The sequence below is a fragment of the Notolepis coatsorum genome (assembly GCF_963971535.1).
Source record: "Notolepis coatsorum genome assembly, chromosome: 6".
In the NCBI taxonomy this organism is placed as follows: Eukaryota; Metazoa; Chordata; class Actinopteri; order Aulopiformes; family Paralepididae; genus Notolepis; species Notolepis coatsorum.
In genome coordinates, this window is record NC_140170.1 from 173,309,913 (window position 1) to 173,335,302 (window position 25,390).

The following is a 25,390-nucleotide window of genomic DNA, read 5'->3' on the forward strand; positions in this document are numbered from 1 at the left end:
ATACTCATAACTCGCTGAAATATTGACTGATTTACAAACGGGTTGGTTTGCTATAAACATCAAATATGTAGTTATGATACTGCATACTTATAAAAAAGAAAATGTTTAAAGATGTTTTTTTTTACAAACCGCTTGAATCATAGCCACGTTAATAATGCTTGTAATAAACCAAACCGTTTGTAAATCCGTCAATATTTCAGCGAGTTATGAGTATTTTTGTCTGTGCAGCTCACTCACTCTCACTCAAGGCTGACTCTCCCAAGATGGCGGCGGTTCAGTGACGACGCTCTCCATTGGCCGGCAGCGCGGGCAAGCTATCTAGTGTTCTATATATATCTATGGATAAGACCACCAGCCCTGATTCCAAACTCTAACCTTAACCAACTTCGAAAGAGTCGCCACGCTTAACCAGTTCGAAACAAGGCAGACATTAATAAAATGTTCAATCAATCAATCAATCAATCAATCAATCAATCGGGGAACATAGAACCCGGGGAACATGGGGATGACCCCCACTACTTTAGTGCTGTGCCAGCCCAGGACATAGACAGACCCCTGTCCACACTACGTTAGCACTGTGCCAGGACATAGACAGACCCATGTCCACACTACGGTAGTGCTGTGCCAGGACATAGACAGACCCATGTCCACACTACGTTAGCGCTGTGCCAGGACATAGACAGACCCATGTCCACACTACGGTAGTGCTGTGCCAGGACATAGACAGACCCATGTCCACACTACGTTAGCACTGTGCCAGGACATAGACAGACCCTCTCCACACTACGGTAGCACTGTGCCAGGACATAGACGGACCCCTGTCCACATGTAACATAATGTGACTTGACTTAAACCCTTTTGCTCTTTGGGGAGCATAGGTCATTCATGAACTCTGTTTTGCTGGTTCGGTGTTGGGCGATTTTCTCTGCTTCCTTCCATGATGTTCTTTCTTCCTTGAGATCCGCCTCGACAGACCTTCTCCAGCTGTTTCTGGGTCTTCCTGGCTTTCTCTACCCCTGTGGGTTCCAGGTTAAGGCCTGCCTGGTTGTGTTGGAGGATGTTTTTCTCAGGGTGTGTGTCCAATCCAGCCCCATTTCCTGCGTTTGATTAGGGTTTCAAGTGGTTCTTGTTGAGTGGTTTGCCAGAGCTGTTCGTAACATAATGTATACATGTATTATTATCTCACAAAAAGCATTACAGTAATGTATGTAATATTATCTCACAAACATTACAGTCATGTATGTATTATTATCTCACAAATAAACAGCATTACAGTAATGTATGTATTATCTCACAAATAAACAGCATTACAGTAATGTATGTATTATCTCACAAATAAACAGCATTACAGTAATGTATGTATTATCTCACAAATAAACAGCATTACAGTAATGTATGTATTATCTCACAAATAAACAGCATTACAGTAATGTATGTATTATCTAACAAATAAACAGCATTAGTCATTATTTATTATCTCAAATAAACAGCATTACAGTAATGTATGTATTATCTTACAAATAAACTATTACAGTAATGTATGAATGAATGAAAACTTTATTTAACAGATTGCAGAATGGGTACAATACAGTACGGCTCAATACATACAATTGTTAAGGGGATGCAGACCAGAGAAAGACGTTTGTCTTGTTTCCATCAGGGTCCCCCATTTTCAATTCATATAGACATTTATGACATACACAACATACATGACATTTATGGCATAGGGACATATAGGTATTTAGTACTGATACATTTGTGACATAACGGTATTCAAATATGCAGTACTGTTACCCCTAGATCCTGACAGAGTATATACATATGATGGGGAGGGGACTGTACATTAGGAGGGGGTGGGTGGGTGGGAGAGAAATATACATACGGTGGGGAGGGAATATATACATGCGGTGGGGAGGAGACTGTCTATTAGGAGGTGGTGGGGGTTTTGGGCATTTACGGTGGCCAGTTTCGAATTGCAGCCTCCCGTAGGTGCTCTTTAAGAGCGGTTTTGAATGTGGGTAGTGATTCACATTCCTTTACAGCTTTGGGTAGGGCGTTCCACATTGTTGTGGCATAATTGCGAAACGTGTTTAGTCCCTTGTTTGAGCCGAATCTGGGTTTTACATGATTTGTTGAGCTTCCTCTGGTGTAGTGGTTGTGGTATTCACTGACCTTTGGGAAGTATTTTGACATGTACATGGGTACCCCGGTCATATAGTGTATCTTGTAGACCAGGCCCATTGCAAGTTGCTGTACTCTGTCGTCTACTCTAAGCCATCCTAGGTTGTCAAAGTGGGCAGGGGTGAGGTGGGTTCTGGGGTTCAGGTCAAGTAGTAGTCTGACCAGTTTGTTTTGTGATGTTTGTAATTTTGTTTTAAGCGCCTTTGAGGTGCTTTGGTACCATGAGGTGCACGCATAGTCGTAGTACCCTTGAATGAGTGCTCCTGCCAGAGTCTTCAGGGTATTCTTGTTTACCAGAGAGGAGATCCGGTACAAGAATCTAGTTCGTTGGTTGACTTTTTTTTATTACATTGGATGCCATCTTGTCACAGGAAATGTGATCCAATATGTATAATAATTATCTAACAAATAAACCGTAAACAAGTAATGATCTCAATGTGGTGGTGGGGGGGGGCAGAGTTAGAAGAAGTTGAATAGAAGCAATTCAAGCAACAGATAAACTGCCAACAAGAAAAATATACTTAAATAAAAATAATATATGAGTATAATGAGAGAGAGAGAGCCGGTTTTGTAGGGAGAGGCGGCCCCTCTGGCCGACGCCCAGTGTAGAAATGCCAGACTATGACCCGGAGACGAGACCGGTCTGTGCTGCTGCGCACCCCCTCAACTAATGTCTCCTCTTTCATGCTCCTGTGTGTTCTCTAGGTTGTTACCTGATGTACTAACACACGTACATACTTACTGAACCCTTAAAGCATTTGTTTTATCTTCACATTTGCCTGTTGTTTTGCATAGTCTGCAGCTGAGTGCTTTGAATGACTGCAATCTACTTTTGCTCCAGTCGTTCTGAGTTGTTTCATCTTGTGTGGTGAGAAGTGATGCAGTCACATTGTTCTCTCTGTGATGCTATTTCTCTCTGTGATGCTGCTTTAGTTCAGGAATCCCTGCCTCTATCGTATTCTACTCTGGATAAGAACATCACTGTTCCTGTTTGATTGATTGGTTGAAACCTTTATTTAACAGATTGCAGAATGGGTACAATACAGTACGGCTCAATATACACAATTGTTTCGGGGATGCAGACCAGAGAAAGACTTTCGTCTTGTTTACATCAGGGTCCCCCCCATTGTCTTTTGTGACAGGAAGATAGAACGGAAAGGAAATCGAAATATGGATTATGTAATTGTCTAAACTCTAAAGTATTTCGACGTTAAAAGCGAGGAAATAGAGAGAGAGAGAGAGCGAGACTCGCTTCCGGTGTTCGCGAGTGACGGGCCTCGTGTCCAATTGAAACGGGTCTCCCGTGGCTTTTCACCCAATGGGTGAAGGAGGGCGTCTAGTTTCTAGTTTCCATTCTGCCACACCTTTTATTACAACCACCGAGCACCGACAGGGAAGTTCAGTAACGACGTTGTTTTAACAAACTTCTGTTCTATATCAGGCCATAGTGAGGCGCTCTGAAGGTAACTAAGTTATGCACGTTTTTAACGTTGTTATTATCATGATGTGTTTCGATTAGGTAACTGTGTGTTTATTATAATGTGTGTAATCGGCTTTGTGGGCGTTAGGGCTCTAATCTAATCCGTCCTGCTTCTGAAACGGTTGAATTGTGATGTTGTTCAGTTGAATTAATCATCGGACTAATTTATTATATTATTTTAGTGTCGCCGTTTTTCCTCTACAGTCATCATTGGTTGTTATTTGTAACCGCGGTGTTTCACATTTCAATATATATAAACCGCTATTCCGATACCTTTCACCCGAGCGTAACGAAAACTGACGTAACTATTTACGCCCCCCCCCCCTCTCTCTCTCTCTCTCTCTCTCTCTCTCTCTCTCTCTCTCTCTCTCTCTCTCTCTCTCTCTCTCTCTCTCTCAGATGGCAGACTGTGTGTCCAAGATAGAGCTGACCATCTCCTGCTGCAGCCTCCTAGATAAGGATATTGGCTCTAAATCGGACCCCCTGTGTGTCTTACTGCAGAGCACTGGAGATGACCACTGGACTGAGGTAAGAGAGAGAGAGAGAAAGTGTGTGTGGAGAGAGAGTGAAAGAGACTATGCCTACTGTACATATATATATATATATGAGAGAGAGAGAATGAGTATGTGTGCGTGCTGCATAGGGTAGAGCGAGAGAGTCTAAGGCTATAAGACTATAGGCCTATATATAGAGAGAGAGACATGTGTGCATGAGTACGGTAGAAAGAGAGAGTGTGTGCATGAGTACGGTAGAGAGAGAGAGAGAGAGTATGTGTGCGGATGTGTGTGTGTGTGGTCTTTGTTCTAAGTCTCACCCACAGTGTGTGTGTGTTACTGCAGAGCACAGCAGATGGTCATTGGATGGAGGTAGGTGTGTAGAGACTGAGCGAGAGAGTCCATTCCTGTGTAGTGATAGAGAGAGAGAGTCCATTCCTGTGTAGTGATAGAAATAGTCCATTCCTGTGTAGTGATAGAGAGAGAGTCCATTCCTGTGTAGTGATAGAAATAGTCCATTCCTGTGTAGTGATAGAAATAGAGTCCACCATTCCTGTGTAGTGATAGAGTTCATTCCTGTGTCGTGATAGACACCTGTACACACACACACACCTACACACACACACACACACACACACACACACACACACACACACATAGTCACTAAACACTGCTCTAGTTGTACTTATAGTGTTAGCATGTGTCCTCTGTAATGTATATGTAGAGGGGAGCTTGATCCTAGTATTACCACATAGCAAGCGCCCCAAGAAACATCTGTAGTTTCTTTAGACTAAAATGTGTTATCATTATACAGCACAAATACAGTACAACGAAAATACGTTTGGCATCTAACCAGAGTACAAATGTAACAATAGTGCAATAACAATATACAGTGTACAGGTGATTAAACTGGAGTATATATATACATGAATACTACTGAGTAATAATGATAATCCACAGTAATAATGATATTATACACATAGACTGTACTTTCTAACCACACACCCTCAGAGCACCCTCTCTAACCACACAGCCTCAGAGCACCCTCTCTAACCACACACCCTCAGAGCACCCTCTCTAACCACACACCCTCAGAGCACCCTCTCTAACCACACAGCCTCAGAGCACCCTCTCTAACCACACAGCCTCAGAGCACCCACACCCTCAGAGCACCCTCTCTAACCACACAGCCTCAGAGCACCCTCTCTAACCACACAGCCTCAGAGCACCCACACCCTCAGAGCACCCTCTCTAACCACACAGCATCAGAGCACCCATAAGACTGGACTGACTGTAACACAAAGCTCCCCCTCCCCCTCTCTCTCCCCTCTTCCTCCCTATCCCCCTCCCCATCTCTATTCTCTCTCTCTCACCCTCTCCTCTTTTCTCACTCTTTATATCACTGTTCTCTCTCTTGCCCTCCCTTCTTTCTGCCCTCCCTCCATCCTTCTCTTTTCTCCACCATTCCTACCTCTCTCCCTCTCTCTCTCTCTCTCTCTCTCTCTCTCTCTCTCTCTCTCTCTCTAGTTGGATCGAACAGAGCAGGTGAAGAACTGTCAGGACCCGTCCTTCAGTAAGCGTCTGAGGCTGGACTACCACTTTGAGACGGTCCAGAAGCTGAAGCTTGGGATCTATGACATCGACAACAAGTCTTCTGACCTCGGCGACGACGACTTCCTCGGGGGGACGGAGCTCACGCTGGGACAGGTAGTTAAACCAGACAGACTAAAGCCAACGACCAAACCAGGGTTTCCGTTAGAAAATATTGGTGCTGGTCTGCGTGTCCTGCAAGATTTCAATCTCCCGGACAAATTCCGGTCAGAGTTTATTGAGCTTAAAAACAATTGATAGGCAGGGGCGGCTACGTGGCGTAGTGGGCAAGGCGCTCGCCACGAATGACGGAGACGCTGGGCTTGCCTGTTCGAGCCCAGCGCTCCACATTGCTTTCAGTTTAGCTGGTCGTTCATACTAATACACATTGGCCGTATTAGGGGGTGGGAAACTGATGGGTGGGGATCGGGCGTTGTGGACAGCGACTCCTACAGGTTGGTTGGTGCGCCTGCGCAGTAGAATCAGGAAGTGTCGGGGGCAGCGTGAGCCTCCCACGCGTTACTCCTCGCCACTGAGAGATCGAGCTGCGCAGGTGAAAAGATGCGACTGCTGTTACCTCAAGTACCGGAGGGGACTTGTGCTATGTATGACTTAGTCCACATTGCAGCCGGCTTGTGGGAGGCAAGAAACAGCGTTCGTGACAGGGGAGGGTTGAATTGGATGATACGAAAAAATTGGGATGGGAGAAAATATAGAAAAAATGGGAGAAAAAGTGGATACAAAATTTTTTTTTATAGGCAGGCTATATGAAGAATGACATCCTCAAGGCATGTAGATTTATAATATTTTAACTTAAAACTAGGCTACTTTTGCGTATACATTATATTCCAAATAAAATAAGTCCTCACGTGCTGCTGCCGACTTGAAATCAAATAGGCGAATGTGGGCAGTCGGCCCGACATTAAACAGCAGTCTGTTATAATCAAATTTTTATGAGCTAACGAATTCCGTTATATTGGACATTTGTATTAATTATATCAAGCGAACAACTGAGAAATTTGGCACTACTGAGACGGCAACATTATCATGTGGGGTTCACTGAAATCTAAATGTTGCATGATTTGCTGAATCCAATAACTATCTCCGCCTCCCAACGAAGCGATACGCTAATCCAGCTGCAGCTCCCGTCCGCCATTCTCATCAGCAAAACCACAGGTCGCGCTGCAGCAGCTGTCGCACCCCAAATTGATCTCGACATCGCTTCACCAATAATCGTTGTATCAGAACACTACACACATATCATAATGTTCACAGCAAACTGTAGTTGATCACCAGGTATGTTTTATTAACGTAGGTTGAATAATTCATATAAGAAAAACAATAGGGAAATCTCTCTTTCTCCATTGGTTAAAAATGCCAGGACATGGTGAAACTTGCTGTGCGCGTGAACTGAACATATCCCTTGGACATGAACTGACGGTACGTTTTTATTGATATATCATTGGGATCCCCCTCCGAAATTGGTCAACACGTCACCACGCATTTTGGCCGGAGCTTAAAAAAAAGTGTTGATAGATGTTCTGAGCGCGGTTATTCCAAGTTCCAAGTTCCTTTTATTTGAGTATAGACTGTTTCACGCTATTTAATTTTAGCCTATTTTAATACAAATTGTGCTTAGAGGGAATTATTTTCACAGGACATTATGACCGGAGAGATTTAAATATGTCGGACTTCAACAGATTTTCCCGGTAAAAAAACGGTAATTACCGGACAACGGAAACCCTGGACCAAACACCTCATTACCGTAAAATGGATTAAGATTAAATGAATGGATGGATCCATGAATTGATTAAAAAGCTAATTCTGAATCATGAGTCGCACCCCAGTATGTACTGTACTGTACAAACCCTGAAGTAAACACTGAAACCTACTTTGGGTGCACTGTGGAGTAGGTTTCAGACGTGTTTACTCCAGGGCTTGTACAGGTTTCAGTGTTTACTCCAGGGCTTGTACAGGTTTCAGTGTTTACTCCAGGGCTTGTACAGGTTTCAGACGTGTTTACTCCAGGGCTTGTACAGGTTTCAGTGTTTACTCCAGGGCTTGTACAGGTTTCAGTGTTTACTCCAGGGCTTGTACAGGTTTCAGTGTTTACTCCAGGGCTTGTACAGGTTTCAGTGTTTACTCCAGGGCTTGTACAGGTTTCAGTGTTTACTGCAGGGCCTGTACAGGTTTCAGTGTTTACTCCAGGGCTTGTACAGGTTTCAGACATGTTTACTCCAGGGCTTGTACAGGTTTCAGTGTTTACTCCAGGGCTTGTACAGGTTTCAGTGTTTACTCCAGGGCTTGTACAGGTTTCAGTGTTTACTCCAGGGCTTGTACAGGTTTCAGTGTTTACTGAGTTGGAGCTGCATGCATCCAGTATGAAGAACAGCATGGATGGTTCTGAGAAATAACTGAACCTGTTAATGTCCTCAGTGACACTTCAACATTAACTAACATAATGTTAATGTTACTATATTACTTCATTCAATTAACATAGACTGAAAAACTGACCGGCTGACCGACTGACTAAAACTACAACTGGTCTCAGTAAACTACTGTGTCTTTCAGATTGTTGCCAGTAAAACTGTGACCAGACCTCTGCAGCTGAAGAAAGGCAAGCCAGCTGGCAAAGGAACCATCACTGTACGTAGCCTGTGTGTGTGTGTGTGTGTAGCATGATGACAGGTACAGTATGATGACAGGACATGTACAGTATGAGGGCAGGTACAGCATGATGTCAGGACAGGTAAGAGTAATCATGTTTAATAATCTTGGTTTCATGCTACAGAGCAACATTCTCAGCCAGTGTTTTAAAGGGATATTTAACTTCAGTACTTTAGTCTTCAGTCTTAGTTTCAGATTCAGATTCCTTTATTAAGCCATTTGTGTAAAACACATTGGTAATTGTTGCAGCATTACAGTGTATGCATTTTTTCCTTTCTTTTTTTCACAGTAAACGACAAACACCAACACAGACACAGGACAAGAAACAGTGCAGTGGAGGATTAATTAATAAAAAAAAATATATATATATATAAAGTGCAGAGTTCTAATGACTAGTGCAGTGCAGTCAGTGTCATTGTGCCAGTGTCACTTGGGGGCAGAGGGGGGGGGGGGGGGGGCCTGAGGCATTGATCAGCCTGGCGGCTGAGGGGAAGAAGCTCAGTCTGTGACGAGCTTTCACAGCCTTTGGGATCCTCAGCCTTCTCCCAGAGGGGAGCAGGGTGAAGAGGCTGTGACCGGGGTGGGAGGGGTCGGCCATGATCTTCCTCGCCCTCTTCAGCGCCCTGGAGTCGTGCAGGGACCTGAGGGAGGGCAGGGGACAGCCGATCACCCTCTCCGCGGAGCGAATCACCCGCTGCAGCTTGGCGAGATCTTTTGCCGCTGCAGCGGGGAACCAGGAGATGATGGAGTGGGTGAGGATGGACTCAATGATGGCCGTGTAGAATTGGGCCATCATGGTCCTCGGCAGTTTATATTTGTTCAACTGCCGGAGGAAGAACATCCTCCCCTGGGCCTTTTTTTTTTTTTTTTTTTTTTTTTTAATATAAATATATATTATCTTTCTTCCCCTCCTTTTTCCCGATTTTTCTCCCATCCCACCCTTCCTGGTTGTTGCGTACTTTCCCCTACTGTTGGTCCGGGAGACCGGAGACTGTCACATGCTTTCCTCCGACGCATGTGCAGCCTGGGGCAGGCCAACCTGGCCGCGCAGGTTCTCACCGGGGAGAGTGTAGCGTGTGGGAGGCCACACCCCTGGGCCTTCTTGAGCAGGCCCGTGATGTTGAGCTCCCACTTCAAATCCCGGGAGATGGTCATGCCAAGGAATCGGTGTATACACGTACGCTGATGATGACCACTCCTGTGTGTGTGTAGGTGACAGCGGAGGAGGTTAAGGATAACAGAGCCATCGTGTTGGTGGTGGAAGCTAAAGGCCTGGACAAGAAGGTAACTCCTCTCCTCTCTCTGTTCTCTCCATCCATCATCCATCCTTTTCTCCATCCACCCTTCTAACCACCTACATCCATCTAACCACCTACATCCATCTAACCACCTACATCCATCTAACCATCATACATCCATCTAACCATCATACATCCATCTAACTAGGGATGCACCGATCCGACTTTTTCAGTCCCGATACCGATACCTGGGTTTGGGTATCGGCCAATACCGATACCGATCCAATACCCATTGTCCATTTTCTTTTCTCCAAAAAAGTTAAAAAAAATTATTTGATTTCTTTATATATATATTTTGTTTTTAAGAATTGTAAAGGATCACAATTGTGTTTTTGATTTGTTGTAAACAAAGACAGAAAATAAACTTCATTCATTCAATTAATAAACTGTATGCCTCACTGTCACTGTGTGGAAGAGACTGGGATCATTCTTTTGTGCAAGGCAACATCAGGCTTGACTTAAACATTACTTTCCTAACTTAGTGAAACTAAATGTAACAAATTAACACATAGATATAAATGTACTGAATGGTTATTTGTTATTTTTTTATTATTATTATTAATAAGAAATAAAAATAATCTTAAAAAATAAAAATAAAATGTATACCCGATCCAGCTATTTTACTGATATCGGCGGCCAATACCAATATCGGATCGGTGCATCCCTACATCTAACCATCATACATTCATCTAACCATCATACATCCATCTAACCATCATACATCCATCTAACCATCATACATCCATCTAATCCATCTAACATCATACATCCATCTAATCCATCTAACATCATACATCCATCTAACCATCATACATCCATCTAACCATCATACATCCATCTAACCATCATACATCCATCTAACCATCATACATCCATCTAATCATCATACATCCATCTAACCATCATACATCCATCTAACCATCATACATCCATCTAATCCATCTAACATCATACATCCATCTAATATTATACATCCATCTAACATCATACATCCATCTAATATACATCCATCTAATATCATACATCCATCTAACATCATACATCCATCGAATCATACATCCATCTAACATCATACATCCATCTAATCTATCTAACATCATACATCCATCTAATATCATACATCCATCTAATATCATACATCCATCTAACCATAATACATCCATCTAATCATACATCCATCATACATCCATCTAATCCATCATACATCCATCTAATCCATCTAACCTCATACATCCATCTAACATCATACATCCATCTAATCATCATACATCCATCTAATCATCATACATCCATCTATCCTTCCAACCATCCATCCATCACTTTCTCCACCCATCTTTCTATCTAACCATCCATCTTTCCATCCATCCACCCCCCATCTCTCTCCTACCTTTTCTCTACAACCCTTATTTCTTCTTCCCATTCTTTCATCTCTTTCTATCTCTATTTCCATCTCTTTTTCTTTCTCTCTCTCTCTCTTTTTCCATTTTTCTTATTCAGTTTACATTTGAATGTGCCGTCCATGTGTGTCTACTTTTTGTGTATGTGTGTACACACACTACATTCAGTGTGAGTTGTATTTGCAGTCCGAGATGACAAGCTATAGGCTGCACTACTATAGAATAGAATAGAAATACTTTATTTATCCCGAGGGAAATTTGTCATTACAAATCGCTTACAGTAGACATTTGGATAGACAAAACCAATAGTCACGAATAAGAATAAAATAAGCCTAAGAATAAAATACCAGGAAGGTAGTACTGTCACCCTGTGCTCAGTGATGCAGTGAGGCACATTGATGCATTATAAATGTAATTTAGATAAAACGCCATCACAATGGATTAAACATTTACCTGTGTGTGTGTGTGTGTGTGTCAGGACCTGTTTGGGAAGTCTGACCCCTTCCTGGAGTTCTTTAAACAAGGAGACGATGGAAAGTGGCAGCTGGTGCACCGTACAGAGGTATGCCTTCACACTATGGTGCTGTCTGGGTCCATGTAGCACAACTCAGCTAGCAATCTGTACGTCCATATCAATAGTAATCATTAACATTACATTACCTCCACTCTGTCTCCTCATTGAACGGCAGATTTCTTGAGAACAAAGTGTTTTGGTGCAGCCAGGATGGCTCTGGTATTTTGGTCCATGTAGCACAACAGCTACTCTAGTCCGTTAGTAATGTTAATGTTAGTGACGTTAATGTTAGTGATGTTAATGTTAGTGATGTTAATGTTAGTGTTAGTAATATTAATGGTAATGTTAGTGTTAGTAATGTTAATGTTAGTAATGTTAAAGGAAAACTCCAACATTTTGGGAAATTAGCTTATTTAACATCTTCCCTGGAGTTAGACAAGAAGATACATACCTTTTTTGTCTCTGTGCGTGCATTTAGCTTAGGGAACAGTCGCTCCGTTAGCATAGCTTAGCTTCATCACTGGAAGTGGTTTTTTTTTTATAGCCTGACGTTCCCTTACATTGCCCTACAGTCACCAAATACACTCCAAATACAACTCCAAAACATTCCTGTAAACATGCTGTGACCTGTGTATTTACCACGTGGAGAAATAAAAAATAATTGAATTCGACAATTACGTTTTCTAAACAGATATACTCTGAACAATTTTTTGCCGAACGACTCTTCTCTGCGCGCAGTCAGTGGTTTCTACGTGGAAGCCGTGTTTGTTTACATTCTCATTAATTCAAAGGATCCGAACCGATTGAAGTTTATGGATACCATGACTTAAAATCCTCTTACCTTGACGATTAAAAGCCTCCCCAATTTAGAAAACAGTAATCCAATGGCTGGTATTGATAATATACTACTAACTACTGGACGCTCGGAGCTAACCGGAGCTAACACAGAACCGGACAGTCACTAAAGCAAATATAATGACTTCCTTCTGGGGGCTTTCAAAATAAAAGAGCGACGTCTATAGCAGCGGAATACGTTTATTTTGTACACTATCTAACGTTAACACGAACCTAAACTAACTTTAGGTTAGTTGTAGCGTTAGTTTAGGTTCGTGTTGACGTTAGATAATGTACAAAATAAACGTATTCCGGGAAGATGTTAAATAAGCAAATTTCCCAAAATGTTGGAGTTTTCCTTTAATGTTAGTGACGTTAATGTTAGTGACGTTAATGTTAGTGTTAGTGATGTTAATGTTAGTGTTAGTAATGTTAATGTTAAGTGTTAGTAATGTTAGTGTTAGTAATGTTAATGTTAGTAATGTTAATGTTAGTGAAGTTAATGTTAGTTTTAGTCATTCGATTCGATTCAAATTTATTGTCAGTACAGTACAATGAAAAAGAGGTTTGGCATCCAACCAGAGTGCAAATGTAATACTAAAGTGCAATAGTAATATACAATGTACAAGTGATTGAACTGGATATAAAATATATAAATTGAGTAATAGTGCTAATCAGATGTATGTACAGAGTAGTATTGATATGTACAGTGATACAGGTATAAAGACACTATGGTAGTAAGTCATACTGGCCAGCAGCGTAACTAGTAAGAGTAGGTAAGGGATATCTACAGATATGTAAAAAGGATTATGCAGGTTTATACAGACAGATGTATGTTTTTTTTTAATATATATATATACAGTATATACAGCATTATTGTACATGCTATCATGCAGAGTTGTATGGGTTATATGCAGGTGTATAAACAGCTATATAGAAGGATTATATGCGTATATATATAATTATATATTATATTATATATGTGGGTATTTTCAGACGGATATGGATATATATATGCAGTGAATATAAATGTCTATATGCTATATCGATGTGGCACAGAGTTCAGGGAGATGACGGCTGAGGGAGAGAAACTGGTGCTGAGTCTGCTCGACCTGCAGCGGAGGTTCCTGTAGCGCCTCCCAGAGGGGAGGAGGGCAAACAGTCTGTGATTGGGATGAGAGGAGTCCTTCACAATGCTGCGTGCCTTCCTCAGACACTGCTTGTGATGGATAGATGGGCAGGGAGTGATGTACCGGTGATGATGCGTTGGGCGGTTCTCACCACCCTCTCCCGGTCTGACGCAGAGCGGTTCATGTGTTTGATGTCACTAGGTGGTGAAGAACAACCTCAGTCCTTCATGGAAGAAGTTCACTGTTCCTCTACACACCTTCTGTAGCGGTGACCTGGACAAGCCTGTCAAGGTACACACACACATACACACACACACACACACACATACACACACACACACACACACACACACACACACACACACACACACACACACACACACACACACACACACACACACACACACACACACACACACACACACATTGTAGGCTGGTCATATCTGTCTGTATGTTTATCTATGTTTACTTGTGTGTTGATTTGTTTGTCTTAGCTTGTTATCCTGTGTCCATAGCGGTGTGTGTGTGTGTGTGTGTGTGTTTGTCTGTATGTATGTCTGTGTCAATTGTGGGGTGTGTGTGTAAGACAGGTTAGTGTGCTATGATAATATGGGCTTCGATAAGATTTGGGTGTTATTGTGTGTGTTAATGTGTGCACATTTGTGTTTCATGTGTGTGTGTTTGTCTGTATGTATGTGTGTCTGTGTCCATTCTGGTGTGTGTGTGTGTCCACATCTTTGTGTGTGTGTGTGTGTGTGTGTGTGTATGCACACACACACGTGTGCCTGCCTGTGTATGTGTGTGACAGGTTGTGTGTTATGATAAAGATGAAGACACCAGCTCAGATGAGATAGGCCAGTTCACCTGTTCCACCAATCAGCTGCTGCCGGCTAAAGATCGCCCGGTGAGCGCCGCCTCCTTTCCTCCCTCTCACTTTTCCTCCTTCCTCTTCTCTTCTCCTCTCTCCTCTTCCTCCTGCAGGTCCACTGTTCAGACTATGACAGCGATGGGTCACATGACTTGATTGGCTGTTTTACCGCCACGGTGTCAGAGCTGCAGAAAGCGGCACACGGCTCTCCGGTGAGGTCACTTCCTCCTCTTTACTTCCTGTTTCCTGTGTGTAGCTGAAGAGATAGACGTATTAGACAGTAGGCTTGTTCGAGATGGGATAGGCGGACGCAGATCTGCGCAGGTTTCACTACTGCCTCGCCAATCGCGTTGCATGACGGTTAGAATATTGTCCGACTTGCTCTGAAAATCTGACGAGGCGAGGCGTGGAACTCCCGCGGGAGCGAGCCACAAGCAGCATTCAGAGCGAGGCGCCACAGTACCTCTCACTCGGCTGCTCCCGGCTGGGAAGCGACTTGCTATGGTCGGGCAAAGAGCCTATTGGCTCAGAAAAGTTGTCAGTCACCAGCCACGTGACAGCCAGGGAGTTATGAGACGTTTGATTGATTGAAAACTTTATTATGTTATGCGTTATCATCATATCATCATGATAAACTTCAAGCTGTCAGACACACACATACACACATGCGTCGTCTGTTTTGCCTCAATACTGTATATATAATTCTGTTTTGCCTCAATATACACAGTATACATATATATATATTGATGCAAAACAGAATTATTCAGCAGTGTGTTGTGTGTGCGTGCGGCCAGGAGCGCGCAACAAGATGGTATACATTATGGTATATGAATAGTATATTCCACTATAGCAGTATATGGTGTGCTGTACATTTGAATCTGATCTAATTTTGCAAACGGCCATCGCATTGTAATGAGCTGGACAGGTGTGTAATGTTTGTGGTGACGTGAAAGCGTATCTGCCATGCGAGACTAGGCGAGAGGCTCTCGTGAAATCGGCAGTGTCCGCCTTTTTAACTCCTCCCCCGGCTTCACTCGGCTACTCTCGTCTACTTTCGAGGCGAACCGAAATCCATCTCGAACAAGCCTAGTGTTGTCATAGAGATAGAAGTAGTAGACAGTATTATAGAGATATAAGTAGTAGACAATGTTATCATAGAGGTAGAAGTATTAGACAGTGTTGTCATAGAGATAGAAGTAGTACAGTGTTAGTAGTCAGTGTTGTCATAGATATAGAAGTAGTAGACAGTGTTGTCATAGATAGAAGTAGTAGACAGTGTTGTCATAGAGATAGAAGTAGTATACACTACAGTGTTATCATAGAGATAGAAGTATTAGACAGTGTTGTCATAGAGATAGAAGTAGTACAGTGTTAGTAGTCAGTGTTGTCATAGATATAGAAGTAGTAGACAGTGTTGTCATAGATATAGAAGTAGTAGACAGTGTTATCATAGAGATAGAAGTAGTAGACAGTGTTATCATAGAGATAGAAGTAGTAGACAGTGTTGTCATAGATATAGAAGTAGTAGACAGTGTTATCATAGAGATAGAAGTAGTAGACAGTGTTGTCATAGATAGAAGTAGTAGACAGTGTTGTCATAGAGATAGAAGTAGTATACACTACAGTGTTATCATAGAGATAGAAGTAGTAGACAGTGTTGTCATAGATATAGAAGTAGTAGACAGTGTTATCATAGAGATAGAAGTAGTAGACAGTGTTATCATAGAGATAGAAGTAGTAGACAGTGTTGTCATAGAGATAGAAGTAGTATACACTACAGTGTTATCATAGAGATAGAAGTAGTAGACAGTGTTGTCATAGATATAGAAGTAGTAGACAGTGTTATCATAGAGATAGAAGTAGTAGACAGTGTTATCATAGAGATAGAAGTAGTAGACAGTGTTGTCATAGATATAGAAGTAGTAGACAGTGTTATCATAGAGATAGAAGTAGTAGACAGTGTTGTCATAGATAGAAGTAGTAGACAGTGTTGTCATAGAGATAGAAGTAGTATACACTACAGTGTTATCATAGAGATAGAAGTAGTAGACAGTGTTGTCATAGATATAGAAGTAGTAGACAGTGTTATCATAGAGATAGAAGTAGTAGACAGTGTTATCATAGAGATAGAAGTAGTAGACAGTGTTGTCATAGAGATAGAAGTGTTGCCATAGCAGCCAAACCCAGGGGGTAAAACACACATCTGTCCTCTCCCAACAATTGCTTCATTCAACTAACTAAAAAAGAATAGAAAACAGTGCTCCAATCAGAATAATCAACCTGTGTCCAGAGGCGTTGTAGTGGTTAATTAAAACCCCTGTCTCCACATGTCCCCCTACTGGCCTGGGATCAGATCCCACCAGAACCTTCTCTCCTATCTCTATAACCTCATGTCCCCCTACTGGCCTGGGATCAGATCCCACCAGAACCTTCTCTCCTATCTCTATAACCTATAAAATAACCTATAAAATTAATATGATTTAGTCAGATACAGAAACAACATTAAAGGTGAATTACAAGATTGTATAATTGAGTATTACAGTATGACACATGAAGTCTGTTTGGTGTGCTGACTTGTAGTTCAGAGTGTGACCTGTAGGGTGTGCTGTCTGCCCAGGTGGAGTTTGACTGTATCCATGCAGAGAAACAGAAGAAGAAGAAGAGCTACAAGAATTCTGGAGTGGTCAGCTTCAAGAGCTGTGAGGTAGGACTACATTACCCACAGTTCCATGGCAGCCGCTACTAAGGACTGCATTACCCACAATTATATGACAACCGTTACCAAGGACTACATTACCCACAGTTCCATGATTATTTTTACCAAGGACTACATTACCATAGTTCCATGACAACCGTTACCAAGGACTACATAACCACAGTTCCATGGTTACTTTTACCAAGTACTACATTACCCACAGTCCATGACAACCGTTACCAAGGGCTACATAACTACAGTTCCATGGTTACTGTTACCTAGGACTAATTGCCTCGTTCACGTGGTGTGGGATATGTCGGTGGGGGAGTAGCACATGAACGGGCTACCAAGTCAGATCAACAATGTCGTGGAAGACCTTTGACCTGCGCCGGCGCGCCGCTATTGGCTAGTTGAGTCACAAACATAACCAAAAGTGGGAAGAATCACATTATTGTCGGTAGAGTGCAGACGCAGTAGAAAACAATATGATCATGTTGTTAAACAGTAGAAAACAATATCATCATGTTGTTAAACAGTAGTGACCTGAAGACATAGTTTCTGTTTCAAATAATTGACTTTGTTATTGGTCTGTGTTTCTGCAGACTTTGGCAGGTTGGAAACAGACTTTGCTATGTGAAAGCAGCATAATAGTAACTGTCCATTACCCACAGTTACTTCTTCATATGTTGGACAACATTACCTGCCCTTCACTGCCCACACTCTATATTGACACTACATTACCCAGAGATCCTAGCGGCAGTCAGCAGGTCTCCTGTCGTCAAACCTGTGGCTGGTTGCTGGACTGAAGATGAGTTCTACTGAGTTGCTCTGTGGTCAACATGCTAATTGTGTGTGTGTGTGTGTGTTTTTTTTTTTTTTTTTTATATAGCTGGTGACCCAGTACACCTTCCTGGACTATGTGATGGGCGGCTGTCAGATTAACTTCACTGTAAGTCAACATCAACACACACACAGACACACACACACACACACACCTGTCCAACTGATGACGTTCTGGTTGCAATCGGTGTAACATTTGTGTGTGTGTGTGTGTGCAGTTGGGGATAGACTTCACAGGCTCTAATGGTGACCCTCGCTCTCCAGAGTCCCTGCATTACATGAGTCCAGACGGTCTGAACCAGTACCTGTCGGCCACCTGGTCTGTAGGGCAGGTCATCCAGGACTACGACACGTAAATATACTACATATACCTACTAGTATACTATACCATACTACCGTACTACTGTACCAGTATGTGGTATTCCTACCATATTACTCTCACTCCAACCCCTATGCATCTCGAGCCCCTCTCTCTCTCCGTCTCCATCTCTCTCTCTCTCTCTCTCTCTCTGTGTGTGTCTCTGTCTCTTTTTCGCACATAATTGCAATAGAATAATAAAACATAAAACAGTAGTGTAAAAATAAACGTTTTTCTCTGTCTCTCTCTCTCTCTCTCTCTCTCTCTCTCTCTCGCTCTCTCTCTCTCGCTCTCTCTCTCTCTCTCAGAGACAAGTTCTTCCCAGCATTTGGTTTTGGAGCCAAGTTGCCTCCAGATTACCAGGTCAGTACACACACACACACACACCACACACCACACACCACACACCACACACCACACACACACACACACACACACACACAACACCCTACAGGTTGAACTGGTTTAAAGCAGTGATCAGTGATCTAAATGTAAACAAACAGGGAGCCCCACCCCATCTGCAGTTCATTAACTGAACTTTTCATATAAGAACCAACATAAGAAAAAGGTAAATATTAGTTTTTAGCTGCGACCAGCAGCTCTATACAGTAGACATGTCGGTTGGTTGGTCCCCACCCTCTAGCGGCCACAGGTTTCACCATGGGAGGCTGAGATTTGACATGGAAGTCAAGTGTGTGTGTGTTCAAGCCATTGGCTAAAAGGGGGTGTAGCAATGGAAGTGGCCTATCGCAACAACGTGTCAGCTATTGTGAATTTGAGCTTGTTAATCATATATTCTGTGGCTGTAAAATGTTTGTTTATGTTGGTAATGTTGGTAAATACTGGAGCAAAACACATCTATATTCAGATTCATAACTTGAGAAAGTTACAAATAGCTATTTTCCATCTTTACTCCTCATACTGACATGGAAAGGATTCAAAGAGAATCTTTGATGATGGTAATGTTGAAGTTTACATGTTTGGGACGTAAATCAAGAACTACTGTAGTTTCTGAACAGCTGTGTACTTTGTAGGGATGGGCAAAACTCACAAAATTGTTATTAGATAGTCGCTGGGAACTATTCAAATACTAATTGAACATATGATTTAATTTTTACTTAATAGCGAATGTGAAATAATCAAACAAGTGAGCTAGCTGGTTGCTGTCATTGCTAACAGTTAGATATTTGCTAGTCGCAGAAATTTCCAGGAACAAAAGCATTAATTTTCAAGTCAAGTCAAGTTTATTAGCATGTCCCAAACTGGGCAATTCATGTTACAGCAGATAATAAGAACTCCAAAAAAGCACAGTAAACAAACATACATAACAAGAAGAACATAGACAGACATGTACATGGTCACAAGATCAGATAATGATAACCGCTAAGTAAGCAACTACAACCATCCCCCAACCCACCTCAAAGCTACCTCCTCCTGCTTCCTTTATTGATGGCACGAATGGAGGTAGGTATGAACGAGAATGTATACCTATTGTTTTTAGCTGCAGGGGTCTCTAAACGTTGGCCGGAAGGCAATAATTGATATTCCGGATTTAGGGGGTGAGAGCTGTCTGCTCTAATAGATGGCACTTTCTTGAGCACCTGCTCATCATATATATGACAGAGACAGCTAAATTGTACCCCCACAATCTTGCTACTAGCCCCCCTCACAACCCTCGTAAGAGCATTCTTTTGTCTAACGTCAAGGTTTCCATAGCAACAAATGGCAGCAAAGGAAACAACAGACTCTATGAAAGCCCTGTAGAACAAAATCATCAATGACTTATCCACCTGAAATGTGGCTAGCTTCCTTAGACAGAAGAGGCGCTGCTGACCTTTCTTACACACCATTTCAGTATTAGAATCTTGATAGTGAACGTGAGATAATCCAACAAGCGAGCTAGCTGGCTGCTGTCATCGCTAACAGCTAATGCCAACGCCAACGGACCAAGCTAGCGTATCTCCGGGAAGAAAAGCATTCATTCTGAAAGTTGGATCACGGATGCTTGAAATGTGTGAGCTTTAGTGAAACAACATGGCAAACGTACAGAACATTGCTACATTGTAACAATGTAACAAATCCAGTCTCTCTTTCTTCATCTTTCTTTTCTGTTCTCCCAGCTGTTAACAGACTGTTATGCTACCTGGCTAGCTAGCGAGCTGTACCCAGCATGCCGTTCAGCGGTGTAACAGTTAATAGGGTCCCCTCTCAATACACTACACACTGTAGGTGCCGGTAAAAACAAGGGGAAATATCTTTCTTGATACAAAAACGATATTTGCCTAAACTAATCAATTTATTTTTATAATTTCACGACTATTCGAAAATCGGTTTCTGATCTGTTACCGTGTGGTTTCTGATCTGTTACCGTGTGTTGTTGTTGACCCTCTACAGAAGGCGAACCACGAGTTTGCCCTCAACTTCAACCCCACTAACCCCCATTGCGAAGGTACACACACACACACACACACACACACACACACACACACACACACACACACACACACACACACACGCACACACACACACACACACATCCGTCCTCATGCAGTCTCTACAGGATGAGGATGGCCCCGGGGGCGTGTGGCTTTTTCCAAATCCAACAGTGCAAAAATGCGGAAGCATTCGTCACCGCACGCCACTACGGTAAAGCGCCTTTCTTTTCAGGCCCGCTTTGGGAGCTGTCGCGCGGAAATAGGCTGTCTATTGCCATTCTCTTTGACAAACTCTAACCTTAACCAGCTCCTTAACAGCGCCTAAACTTAACCGTTCTAACCTTAACCAACTCCGAAACAATGCCTAACCTTAACCTTAACCTTAACCATGCCTAACCTTAACCATAGAAAGAATATTGCCATTCTCTTTGACAAACTCTAACCTTAACCAGCTCCTTAACAGCGCCTAAACTTAACCGTTCTAACCTTAACCAACTCCGAAACAATGCCTAACCTTAACCTTAACCATGCCTAACCTTAACCGGCGAAAGAATACACGTTAAAAAAAATCACGTTAAAAAAAATATATTTGACGGGATTCGAACTCACCAGCAACTAGCTGTAGGATCCACAGCCATGGCGTCTTGCCAATTGAGCTATTTCTGGATACTGAATTTGGGGCGGTGACTTATATATATTGTTAAGGCGGGATCTCATGCGCATGCGCGAGCACCTCGCGAGCACGCCGGCGCACGCACGCACCTGAGCGAGCACGCCGCCGCTGGGCGCTGCGTGAAGGAAAATGAAAGGCGCATTACCGCACGCCACTACGGTACCTCCGGTGACGAATGCGGAAGCATTTTTGCACAGTTGGATTTGGAAAAAGCAAAAGGCGCCCCGGGGACAGAGTCACTAATCCACAATGACCATTACTGCTGCAGATACAGGGCTCTATTGTCATGCAAGGCCTGTGGAGGCGCTGGTGTCTTGGTGATGTGGTGAGGTACACGGCATATTCTGCATATCTGATTTGTCTTAAATATGTTCAACTAAATTAATGCGAATTATGAGTTTTGATAGCTGTATATTAGCATAGGGAAACTAGCGCTGGTATGAAAATAAGATAAAGGCTAAATGTCGAGCTCAACATATCAGTCATATTCCATTTGGATGAATGTATGCGTGTATGTGTTCCGCTCTGATCCATTTGAAGTATGGGGGCGACGTAGAGAGGATCGCACCACCTTGGCTATCGCCACGAGACATCCACCACCTTGGCCATCACCACGAGACATCCAGCACCTTGGCCATCACCACGAGACATCCACTCACAGAGAGACGGGGAGACGGGAACAGGGGTTAGAGAGTTCCTGTGTTTGTAGTGGGTGGACAGGAGCAATAAATACATGTAATAAGCATATATATGAATAGAATAGAATAGAAGTACTTAGCCCAGCAATGAAGTAGAGCAGGCATGGTTTAGACGTTGTAGGTTGGACAGAAGACTGTATGAAGCTGATCCATGACCTCAGTGGTGCTCATAAGTTATCCAATACGGGGGAAAACAGTCACTGCAGTCTGTATAATGACATACTAACACTCGAGTCCATGACTCAGAGAGACAGGGAGACAGGGAGAGGGGTTAGAGAGTTCCCATGGCAGACAATAATGGCTGCAGACCTGCAAGCAAAGTACAGCAAGTTCCAAGTGCCAAAGGATAAGGGTCTGAGGCGGAGTCTCAAAAGAGAATGTTGAATATTTATTTTGCATCGAAAATCACAACATTCGAACGTTACTGAGCCTCTGCGACTGCTACTAGCTTACAGACTGGGTAGCGAGTGCAACACCGTCTAATGTCCGTGCGGATCATTGGAGTAGGGTATATCTGCAGTGCCGCAGCCCCATAAAACGTCCAACTCTCGCGCAACGACTCGGCAAACAGTTGCACGCGGGCCGCATTAACACTAAACTTTGATGTCAAGTAGGGGCCCGCAAAATATAGAATATAGAATCTTGAGAACAAGAGAGTAACCACCAACGGCATGCCTCTAAATGCCCAAAATACCTTCCCACGGAAAACAACCTTCATCCGGGAAGGGGAGAAACGGCGGACCAAGCCGTCACCTCCGAACTCAGGCCCACTGAATGCAGCCCGGGATTGGGAAATGCGGGTAGACCTCAGCCAGAGGCTTACCTTCCCATCTGAAATTGCAGCGACCAACCTGCGCCCAGACCTGGTCCTCTGGTCCAAATCTTGCCGGCGTGTCTTCATCGTTGAGCTGACGGTCCCATGGGAGGAAGCCATCGATGAGGCATTCGAACGGAAGAGGCTGCGATATGCCAACTTAGCAGCTGAAGCAGAGGGGCGGGGCTGGAACGTGAAGGTGTGGCCAGTGGAGGTGGGCTGCAGAGGCTTTGTAGCCAGTTCCACCACAAGGCTCCTGAAGGAAGTAGGGATCAGAGGACAAACATCTCAAAACAAGCTAGTCAGACTACTACTTGACCTGACTCCTAGAACCCACCTCACCCCTGCCCACTTTGACAACCTAGGATGGCTTAGAGTAGACGACAGAGTACAGCAACTTGCAATGGGCCTGGTCTACAAGATACACTACGCGACCAAGGTACCCATGTACATGTCAAAATACTTCCCAAAGGTCAGTGAATACCACGATCACAACACCAGAGGGAGCTCCACAAATCATGTAAAACCCAGATTCGGCTCAAACAAGGGACTAAACACGTTTCGCAATTATGCCACATCAATGTGGAACGCCCTACCCACAGCTGTAAAGGAATGTGAATCACTACCCACCTTCAAAAACACTCTCAAAAAACACCTACGTGAGACTGCAATTCGAAACTGGCCCCTACAAATGTCCTAACCTAGTTGTACAGTAAATGACCAAGTAAGGCTTTGTCAATATTCCAATGTACAGTGTAAAATGTGTGTGTGTCCCCTTCCCAACCCCCCCCCCCCCCCCCCCCCCCCCCCCCCACCTCCAATGTACAGCCCCCACCCAACCCCACCCCACCCAACCAACCTCCTCCAATGTACAGTTTCTATGCCAAATGTATATACACTCCTTTTCTGGACACTTTTGTATCACAAACAGTACTGTATTTGCAAATCTGATATGTCATAAATGTATAGATGTAGCAGTACTGTCTATCTGTATGTCATGTATGTCATATATGTTATGATGAATTGAAAATGGGGGACCCTGATGTAAACAAGACGAAAGTCTTTCTCTGGTCTGCATCCCCTTAACAATTGTATGTATTGAGCTGTACTGTACTGTACCCATTCTGCAATCTGTTAATAAACTTGTCAATCAATCAATCAATCAATCAATCACAGGCCCAACGGAAGGCAATCAAAGAACTTGCCACTGCAGCAGAACGGAGCAGTCACTGGTTGTGGCTGAAACGTAGAGACGCATCAAGTTTCAAGTTTCTTTAATAGTTGTCATACAGAAGTACAGAATACTTTCATACAAAATGCTTCTTACTGTTACGCTCCAGAGACTGTGCTAGACAAGATAGTATCAAATAACATAGTATAGTATGTAATTTAGAAGTAGAAAATGAGGTCACAGTGTTCAGTATAGACATATGTACAATGTTCGATCATGGGCTGCTAAATGAACACGTGGTGCCACCGTGCGACACACACCCAGGCCTGATCAGCCTGTGGTGGGCCAACCTCGGCAGAGGGTGTATTGTGATAAATGGCCGAAACACCCAATGAGGTCGAGGAACACAACTGAAGATGTGTCGTACTGGTGGCACCACGTGATCATTGCCAAATTCCACCCCACTCCAACCTCATTCAATTGTTGTGCTGAATATTTAGGGATCTTTAACAACTAGTCCTATTAAGAAATCCATAGCTCTACAAACAAGGTGAAGGACTCCCATTAGTTTCATATTAATTAATATTATTATCTCAAGTAGCACTTGTAGCTGTTGGTTAGAAGTACTGTGGTGCCTCCCACTGGCTGTCCTTGGTATTGATGCATAAATATGTGATTCATTTAAAACATCTGTCCAGATGATATTTTCTAGACTAATGCCCCAAAACACAAACTAATCGCTGTCCAATGTTGAGAATCAGTGCTTTTAATACAAAGTATCCACTATAAAGGCGGTTAGGTGGCCGAGCGGAGATTGCGTTCGTCACCAACCCCGGAGCTGTGAGCTGGATTCGCCTGTTCGAATCCAGCTCACAGCTCCGGGGTTGTCACCAGCTTGGCTGGCCGTCTGCACTAATACAATTGGCTGTATTAGAGGGTGGGAGAAGCTGGCGGGGTGGGTCCGGGTCGTTGTAAACAGCGACTCCTACAGTTCGGTCGGGGCGCCTGCTAAGCGCGGATAGGACTTGAGGGGGATAGTGTGGTCCTCCCACACGCTACGCCCTCTCGATGAGAATCCGCGCTGCCAGGTGAAAAGAAGCGGTGATTGGCTGGACGTGTGTCGGAGGAAGCACGTGGTAGCCTCCACTCTCCCAGATGATCTGACTGTGGGGGGTAAGTGCGCAGCGACCAGGAAGGGACTGGGAATTGGCATACGACTAACATTGGGATGGGAGAAAATCGGAGGAAAATGG

At 43.3% G+C, this 25,390-nt stretch overlaps 1 protein-coding gene across 3 annotated transcripts in view; it reads left to right on the top strand.

The window, feature by feature from the left end:
- The window catches only part of cpne1 (copine I), a 71,557-nt gene that overhangs the window by 40,264 nt on the left and 5,903 nt on the right, over positions 1 to 25,390 (top strand). Inside the window, exons 1-13 of one of the 3 annotated variants that reach the window (XM_084317596.1) lie at positions 3,546 to 3,644; positions 4,061 to 4,189; positions 5,683 to 5,862; positions 8,317 to 8,391; positions 9,625 to 9,696; positions 11,586 to 11,669; positions 13,787 to 13,876; positions 14,567 to 14,665; positions 17,071 to 17,157; positions 18,038 to 18,097; positions 18,207 to 18,340; positions 18,655 to 18,709; positions 20,741 to 20,795. In XM_084317596.1, coding sequence (XP_084173722.1) covers positions 4,061 to 4,189; positions 5,683 to 5,862; positions 8,317 to 8,391; positions 9,625 to 9,696; positions 11,586 to 11,669; positions 13,787 to 13,876; positions 14,567 to 14,665; positions 17,071 to 17,157; positions 18,038 to 18,097; positions 18,207 to 18,340; positions 18,655 to 18,709; positions 20,741 to 20,795 — 1,120 coding nt within the window. In that variant the 5' untranslated portion in view covers positions 3,546 to 3,644. Of the gene's footprint in view, positions 1 to 3,545; positions 3,645 to 4,060; positions 4,190 to 5,682; positions 5,863 to 8,316; positions 8,392 to 9,624; positions 9,697 to 11,585; positions 11,670 to 13,786; positions 13,877 to 14,393; positions 14,490 to 14,566; positions 14,666 to 17,070; positions 17,158 to 18,037; positions 18,098 to 18,206; positions 18,341 to 18,654; positions 18,710 to 20,740; positions 20,796 to 25,390 lie in introns of those variants that run through there. The other 2 variants (XM_084317597.1, XM_084317595.1) reach the window with 2 other exon arrangements.